General features: G+C 37.6%; 1 protein-coding gene across 5 annotated transcripts in view; it reads left to right on the forward strand.

Annotated features, from left to right (window-relative positions):
• The window catches only part of slc6a9 (solute carrier family 6 member 9), a 44,620-nt gene extending 35,518 nt beyond the window's left edge, over positions 1 to 9,102 (forward strand). For all 5 annotated transcript variants that reach the window (XM_077723840.1, XM_077723839.1, XM_077723836.1 and 2 more), the window contains 6 exons: positions 1,689 to 1,926; positions 2,137 to 2,271; positions 3,740 to 3,839; positions 4,563 to 4,663; positions 5,419 to 5,589; positions 6,467 to 9,102. In XM_077723840.1, coding sequence (XP_077579966.1) covers positions 1,689 to 1,926; positions 2,137 to 2,271; positions 3,740 to 3,839; positions 4,563 to 4,663; positions 5,419 to 5,589; positions 6,467 to 6,715 — 994 coding nt within the window. In that variant the 3' untranslated portion in view covers positions 6,716 to 9,102. The remainder of the gene's footprint in view (positions 1 to 1,688; positions 1,927 to 2,136; positions 2,272 to 3,739; positions 3,840 to 4,562; positions 4,664 to 5,418; positions 5,590 to 6,466) is intronic.
• The last annotated feature ends 283 nt before the right edge of the window (positions 9,103 to 9,385 follow it).

The raw sequence follows: 9,385 nt of genomic DNA on the forward strand, positions 1-9,385 counted from the left end.
ATTGCCCAGCTCAGATATATGTTGTTGGAGGAAAAGAGCCCTACTCAGATACATGTTGTGGGAGGAAGAGAGCACTTTCTTCCTCCTCGGGTTCGATTAATTTCAAGTAGTGAGAATATTGATTATCTGAATGCTGGCTGAAAAGTCACTTTCATACAGTAAGTTTTTGTTATGAAGCGGGAAAAACAGATAACGACAACCTTGTATGAAATTTAAAGACATATCTGGCGATGTAACAGGGCTCTACTGAGGAAATATGGAAGTTCATGCAGTAATGAGTAAACAAGGGCAAAAGACACTTCAAATTATAAAGGGTGATATCTAATCCAATCTACAACCAGAATTTTAAAAATGACACTATATGTATAAATCTCATCTAATTTTCGGAACCAATTTATCCTCATTTGGGTCGCCGGGGGTGCTGGAGACCATACCAGCTGACCCTGGGCCAGAGACGGGGCGGGGTGCACCCTGAATCGGTGGCAATCCGCAGGGCACAAGGACACGGACAACCATGCACTCTCACAACCAAACCTAGGGGCAATTTATAGTGTCCATCAGCCTACCATGCATGTTTTTGAAATGTGGGAGGAAACCGGAGTACCCGGAGGAAACCCACACAGGCCCGAGGAGAACATGCAAACTCCCCTCAGATGGACATGACCGGGGATTTGAACCCCGAACCCCAGAGCTGTGAGGCCGACGCGCTAACCAGTCACACGCCTATATGTATACATATGTATAGTGTATCTATAGAACATTTTACAGCTAGTGAAGGCGTATATTTGTTTTTCTAATCATTTACTCATTAGAATTAATAAATGATAAAACACATGACTTCTTTAGTCTGGAAATTGATACATTTTAGATCACAAAAAAAATATTTTACTCGTGTTTGGAGCAATGGAAAATAATTTGAGATTGGGTAAAACAATAAAGAACTTATTTAGCCTGGGATTTTTATACTTCTATAACTCCACCTAATACAAAATGATTCAGAAATGAATGGAGGTAGGGAAATAAAAGAGCAAATTTACTTACACTATGTGGGTATCTGGGGAAAAGCTGAGAGGGTTCAAAGTGGGAACAAACTTGAATCTATCTGTGCATAAAGCTGTGTGTACTCTATCCTATTCTGCTTCTGGGGCATCATTCTGAATTTCCCTACTGCTGCAACATCAATCGGACTAGCAAATGAGAAGCAGTGCAACAATCTGCGGTTAACCTTACTGTTTACAAAGAAGTAAAGTAGTCTCACAGTAGGTCTATTATTCATAACAGTGGGTATAAGAGGTCTATAGGCACCGCTGTTAAATAAATGCCTGAAAGTAAAGTGGTGTGTTGTTCACTAGCTTGCCAAATTTGGATTATCTAAAAAAAATACTCAATGTCAACAGGTTATGGGTGTGCATATTTAAGCAACCAGAGTATATTAGGTCCAGTTTTGTTGTTGTTTTTGCCCGGTAATTAAGTCATTTTTCTATTGAGTTGCAGAAATTAAATGTCCCAATAAAAGTCGAGGTTATTTGAAATTGCCATCGTTACAAACAAAAACTTTTTATATCTGTGAACATTTTAGAGAAGGTTATATCATGTGCAATGTTTCAAGTTAGTTGTGATTGCTTTATATGCAATGAATTGTTTTATCAGACATCTAATTACCGTCCAATTTATGTTTCAATGCACAGAGACAGTATCATCATCAGCATAACCAACTGCGCAACAAGTGTCTATGCTGGCTTTGTAATTTTTTCCATCTTGGGCTTCATGGCACACCACCTCAACGTGCCTGTGTCAGAGGTAGCAGACCATGGCCCAGGACTGGCATTTGTTGCATACCCAGAAGCCCTCACTCTCCTTCCCATTTCTCCACTGTGGTCACTGCTCTTCTTCTTCATGTTAATCCTTTTAGGATTGGGAACTCAGGTAAGGCTTGAAAAACATTTCAACTATTACATTTTTTTTCCTCTGGAGGCCACATGATATGTGAGTCACTTTTTTATGTTGGGAATGTACAAAGGCAGTCTACAAAGTCATGACTACAGTGTTATTTCTTCTTTCAGAAAGAGACTTGTAAAATGATAGACACTGAACAAGAGACATATAAATGACATTTTCATTAATTTGTTGATTTAGTTCTGTTTGTTGGAGACGCTGGTGACAGCCATTGTTGATGAGATAGGCAGTGACTGGATCATGAAGAACAAATCTGTAGTTACACTGTGTGTGGCTATTGTAGGATTCCTCCTCGGAGTTCCACTAACAACTCAGGTAAAAATAAGAAATGCACTACATCATACTATAAATAAATGTAAAATTGTTATGTTTTTCTTGAATATTATTCAATTAGTATATTATTTTGGCAAAATAATCAAGATCTCAAAAGGAGTCAAAAATAGTATCCATTTCTTGAGTGTTGATGAAGTAAAGCCCATAATACTCTTCAGTCAACATTGTATTTGACTGTTGATTTTAATGTATCTTACATTATCTTTCTGCTTGGCCTTGACGCTTTTGAAACTTAACCATATCTGTTAGTCCCCTGTCTCGTGAGTGGCAATCCGCTTCTTTCTGAACTCGAGATTACGGAATTAGTAGGTGATCTCAAAGCATTTTTGGCCAACTTTTTTCAACAAAGACAATTGGGAAAGGAGAGCCTGCTTTTCTGCCAGTACTTATCTGGCTGGGTACACGATGGATTCCTTGGGTGCCTGGAAGAAAGTATGCCAGTCGCATATTTTCATCAAGAATATGAAAGATGCCAATCTGATTGAACCAATAGTGGTGAGATTCACGGTGATTGGAATTGGTGGAACCCTGACCCAACGTTGTTTTCAACGGACATTGGCGGCGTGCTCTGAATGGGATCAGTTGCCTAAATTGCTTGAGGGGTCTGCTAGTGCTGCCGAGGTGCAGATAGGAGAGCTTACCAAAGCTGGATATGGTGTGTGACCAGGCTGCTGGGATGAACTGCAAGATGAAAGTGGCACTTGACCTGAAAGAGATGCCAACTAGCCATGGAGAAGGAGCCTCTCATCAGAGAGGCCAGCAAAGACACACAATTCAATGAAATTGAGCATTGTGGAAACTGAATCCAGTAACATTCATATTGAAACAGAACAACCAATCTAGTTTTGGAAATGTTTAACTCCTGGAAAGGAGTTAAAGCTAATCTGCAGCTCAGCGCCCCTCTACTCTTTCCCACCACACTGGACTGAAAAACTCTGTGACTCATTGTTGTGACGTACCCTGGTCCAAACCTATTCGTACTTTTTATGGTGTCAACATTTTCATTTTGGTGTTTAGTGTATCTGTGCATTTGATGTCTGATTTTTTTGTTGTTGCAAATCTCTCATTCACAACCCAAAAGGTCAAGGTACCCACCATCCTACCTTCCCCATTGTTTTCCATTTCGCACTGTCCAAAGCGCTCTACGTAGCAAGTCGACAGGAAGCTCAGCCTGTATTTCCATAATGTAGTATGTGATGTTTTAACTGTCTCAGTCGGGCTGTTCTTGGAACACGTTTTCTTACACTTGTTGTAATGACTTACTGAATTCATTACATTATCATTTTATTATTGACCAAAGTTAATGTGATATATTTATTCATGAACAATTGGAGAATGTTCTGTCAGATAAGGAGAGCGTATGAGTGGTATATCGTGATTATCCAATGCCATGTATATATTTCCCTGTTGGGGAGAGCTGTTATGACACATTTTCTGTTCATGTCTACAGGCAGGAATCTACTGGTTGCTACTGATGGATAACTATGCTGCAAGTTTTTCGCTGGTCATTATCTCCTGCATAATGTGTGTCTGTGTTATGTATATTTATGGTAAGGCTCAGAATCAACACACATTACAAGTGTTCTTAAAACTTGGGATGATAGTGAATTTTTTTTAAGAATGTTTTCTCCTGAGGTACAAAGACTGTAGTAAATATAGATGTTCGTTGAATGCTCATACAAACAAAAACTAAATGAAATGAAAGGCTGCCATGACAAAAGTTCAGTGAAGAATTATAACACAAAAGATGGACGATGCTACGGTAAATAGAGGAAAATATAACAAATCAAGGCAATAATACATTTAAGCTAAGAAACTTAGACATCAGCCTGTGTTTGGCAGTAGAGCAAATTGTCGGAAAATGTCTTGTTTTTTAAGAGTACCCTAGTACATGTTGACAAGGACTAAAACCAGCTCTGTGATGGCTTAAATTCTGTTGGTAAATGATCACTTGTCTTCAAGGCTACTGGCTTGCTAACAGTTTTTCTTATTCCTAAATGGGTCCAATGAGGTTTGTGCTGTCATAAAAATCAAGATGCAGTGCATTTTCAGTGTGCAACTACACATTCAAGAAATATAAATAACATGGACTGTGTTTGCTTTGTGATCAGCCTAACCCCATCACTTACCTTTTGGAAATGGATCAAACCTAGATTGATGCTACTCATTATAACACAGAACACTCAATATTTTGTTACTACCATTTATGTTGTCACCTTAATTGTTTTTTTGCATGTACTTTCTTTGAATTTTAAATCACTCCTTTCCTTCAGGTCACCATAACTACTTTAAAGATGTTGAGATGATGTTGGGGTTTCCTCCGCCTCTCTTCTTCAAAGTCTGCTGGAGGTTCATCTCCCCTGTCATTATCTCTGTAAGTAAACACTCACAACAAAACACCATCTACATACTGCCAAAGCATTTGAGGAATATGACCTATATTCCAAGCTAATCTGGTGGGCTTTGTTTCCAATTGCGACCTCAGCGCAAATCTTTCTGAGGGGAAAGTCTGCAGCTGCTATCAGCCGAATTTCCCGAAAACCCATACAATGCTCGTCCACTAAGCTGTTGGACCAACCAATACATGTATTGTTGTGGATTACTGGTTAGACTCTAGGCCTATCCCTGACTCCAGAACTCATTGTGAACTACTGTCCAGGGCTGCCACTGACGCTGAAAATGTATTATCAAATACAAATATCTCTTAAACAATATCATTTGAATTTTTTTGCACTTTTACTGATTCATCTTTAATTTATCAATTGATCAACAATCTGTAATGCTTATCCTAATGAGACCGAGCTAGGATAGATAGTCATGTACTTACTGCCTGATTGGCTTGCCAGTTAGTAGTGCTTTCCCACATCCCACACATGTATATATATATATATATATATATATATATATATATATATATATATATATATATATATATATATATATATATATATATATATATATATATATATATATATATATATATATATATATATATATATATATATATATATATATATATATATATATATATATATATATATATATATATATATATATGTTTATTTATTTATTTTTGTTATATGCACTGCTCACTGATTTAATTAACTTTCTCCTCTTTTGTCCATAAAGTTCATCCTGATCTTCACAGTGATCCAGTACAAGCCTATCACCTATAATGACTATGTGTATCCTGGTTGGTCTTTGGCCATTGGCTTCTCAATGGCGATGTCGTCAGTGATTTGCATTCCCATCTATGCCCTCTACAAGATCTCAAGGTCCCCTGGGGCCACCTTCAGAGAGGTAACACAGTTTGAATTGTCATAAAACATTGTAAACTGAACTTTACCTGCTCTGATATTTAATCACTGATCAAAACACACCATATTTCTTTCGATATTATTTTGAATAAATAAACACCCCATTTGTAGGGTGGCCTAAATACAAACATGTTAGTTTAAGTACGACACGTCTTGTTAATGATAAAAATTTATAGTGACATAGATACAATATCAATATAAGAAATGTACTGAATATTTACCAGTTAAAATCAGACATTGGTTTGAATCGTTTATAAACATATTTGCCAAAAATAGGGGGGCTTTACACAAAAGATGATGACTTGAACTGAGAGACACAACCTTAATTTGTTATCTCCATTTTTTGTTGATATGACTCATTTATTTAACTCTTTAGCTGCCATTAATGGAGATCCAAACTATTTAAACTGGGAAGGTTGGCAGAGATTGGTTGTGAGGGTTGTAATCAGCAGAACGACAAGAGACGATATTTGAACACTTCTTGAATGATCCTCTAAATCAGGGGTCGGGAATCTTTTCTAATGTTATTTCTTGAGAGCATACTCTGAATTTAAAAGTCAAAATACAGTAACTGGTTGTCTTTTATTTTAGTAATTTCACTTCTTTTAAAGTGGAAAAAAATGAATACTTTTGACACCATTCTTATGCAGTTTCTAATCAATGAGAGTATGCATTCTAGCAGACTAATGCAAAAAAAAGATTAAAGCAGCACTGGACGTAGTATCTCAGTTCTGTCACCAGCGGGTTCCATATTTTAGCTCACAGGTTAGCGAAGATGCACCCATCGAAAGAGCCACATGTGGCTCCCGAGCCATAGGTTCCCCACCCCTGCTTTAAATCCTTCTCCCTTTTTTGCTCAGCGTTTGAAGAATGCCTGTCGAGCACATCCCAAGTGGGGCCCAGCCTTGAAAGAGCACCGCACAGGCCGTTACGCCACCACAGCGCCCGAAGAGACAGCAGAGTCTCATCCATTCAAGGAGAAGGTTGAGCTGAAAGAAGAGCTAAGGGAGGAGAAAGAGGAGGATGAGAGGAAGGGTGACTTCAGTGTCACCATCCAGGGAAGCAATGGCTCCACCAACACTCACAACAACCCAAATCAAAGTGCATAGATGCCATCTCCTCTCTGTCATCCACGACTGATGCCATCTCCCCTTTATCCCCTTTCCTTCTTTCTCCACTATCCACACCACACTTTCCCACAGTCATTTGTGGGGAAGGTCCCTTTTTGCTGGAGACCTTTACATATTGTAAAGGCTTATTTTATCCATCCCAACCTCCGATAGCTACCTGTGTGTTACCTTTAAGGAAAAAAAAAAACAAGGCACAAAAAAAGAAAGAATAAATTGGGTCAATGTCCAAAAGAAGTTTGTATGTTTATGTATGTGTGTTTTTAATGTGTTGCACATAATTTAAATAATTCCGTTCCTTTTCCGTAATGGTGTTCGTAAAACATGTACCTGTGTATGCCGTGTTCATATGCAGTTGAAGCTAAGGCAGATTGTAAGGCTGGTTGTGTTGGGCTCGTAGCAGCACATAGACATGTACCGGCCAACTTCTTATGGACCTGCTGATTCAAATTTACTGTATAAAGCTGGAAAAGATATACATACACACTAATTTACACAGGGGCATTCATTATACACATTTTACAAGCAGTGACCTCACGCAGAGTGACTACTTACTACTTTATTGATTTTCTATTTCCTACTCATTTGAATTACCATGAGATATTGAAAACAAACTGAAGCTTTCAGTTTAGTGATTGGACTGAAAGGTTTTGTTTCATTTCTTTAAAAACTCTAACCTGTATCCTACTTTTTTAAAAAACAAACACATGAAAACATCAATCTGTATTCTACTTTAATACAAACAAACAGATGAAAATGAAAATCAGACATAGGCATTGTCATCATCATTGACTTGACAAAAAGCCTAGTAGTCATCATAACTTCAGCAGCGTATGACAAAAATGTATGACGATACTATTATAGCACACAGTACATCAACATTAAAACAAACAAAAAAAGATATAACATGGTTTGCTTTGAAGAATTGTGGTTTGCCTTGTGGGACCTTGAATTAGGTAACTAATTGAAATATATGATAAAGTCCCCTCAGTGTACGGACCACCACTCAATGGATTTTTCCATGTACAGTATTAGAAGTAACCAGAAGTAAGATCTCTTCTTTTGTCTTCCAACAATCCTTTTTGTGTGAAATGCAATGTTGAGATGTGAATGGGTCAGAATCCTGAGCCAAGGAGATTGCCAGTGAAGGCATCATTGGGTTGTATATCTTGTCTCATGTTGCGTAGTTGTAGCTGTCCCCCCCTATTTGGTATGTTCTGTGTTCAAGCAACTCTGCACAACTTTATCATATTCTGAAGCTGTGATGTGATCTTTCAAGCAAAAAAAAAAAATGCCAGCTTGTTTCCAGAACAGCACAGAATTGATTTTTTTATAATAAATGGTAAATGTAGTAAAATAGTTTTGTACTAGAAGTATCATTTAATTATCTCACCTTTGATATAGTGTAGTCATTTATTACAACGGCACTTTTTTTTTTTAATCAGAACGGTATATATTCTTACTTGTTCATTCAGATTTATTTTGGGACATTGTGAGATAATTTTTTTTAAAGAGTAAATGCATGGTTTGTCCTGTCACAATTTAAAAGAAAAAAAACTAAATCATCAGTACACTGTGTGTTTGTTTTGTATTTTTATCTCGGGTCTGTTTTGTGGACACCTAATTTCCAGTGACGCCAATTTAAGTTAACTTTCATTTGTGCATATGACAATAAATTAGCTTATTCTATATTCACAGACATAATTGTCGAGTGAGTGGGTGCAAATTCATATACAACACGGTTCGATCCTAAGTCGGTGGTCTGTGTGTGGGGTTTGCATGCTCTTCTCGGGTTTGTGTGGGTTTTCTCCGGCTACTCCGGTCTCCTCCCACATCCCCAAATCATGCAGGCTGGTTGAACACTCGAAATTTCCCCTAGGTATGAGTGTGAGCATTATTGGGTCTTCCCCGCCTGGTGCTCATAGTAAACTGGGATTGGCTCCAGCACTCCCCACGACCCTTATGAGGATAAGCAGCACCGAAAATGAATGAATGAACCAAGAGTAGAAATTTGAGTCATCAGTCAATACACACATATCAGCGGTGAAAATGAATGCCTCAAGATTTTAACACATGTTTTGACCCCATTGGGCAATTTTTCATTGGCAAATGAATGATTTTCGTCCTGGATCTGTCTGTGTACAGTAGTCCTTTGTGCTTGCAATATTAATTCAGCATTGCAGTTGTTCAGTTTAACCACAAGATGGCCTATGTTGACACTCATGGTAATGAAAGCACAATTATTGAGATCTAACAAGCACACTTCTATTTCTTGCCTGGTTTTGTAAACAGGTATCAAAAAAATAAAAATTAAAAAAAGCCACACTGTTCCTACTATTCTTAATAGTGATGTTTAAATATTTCCAATTGATTATTCTAAATCAAGTGCTCTTTGGGACATACTTTGTTGGAACTCTCAAGTCTGTCATCGGTCAAATTTTGGAGGTTTTATTTTTAAACATGTCCCCTTGTCCTATTTGTGCTATATACACTTCTCTGCTAGCTCACACTCTTACCTTTGTACAGCAATGTAAAAATGATAGAAACGTGCCTGTTTATCTTTTCTTTAGTTATAATGAGCAAGTTAAATTCTTTTTTATTTGTGAATTATAGTTGTTTAATGTGGATGTCATGTGTCATGTGTACTGCATG

The sequence above is a fragment of the Stigmatopora nigra genome, chromosome 9, assembly GCF_051989575.1.
Source record: "Stigmatopora nigra isolate UIUO_SnigA chromosome 9, RoL_Snig_1.1, whole genome shotgun sequence".
In the NCBI taxonomy this organism is placed as follows: Eukaryota; Metazoa; Chordata; class Actinopteri; order Syngnathiformes; family Syngnathidae; genus Stigmatopora; species Stigmatopora nigra.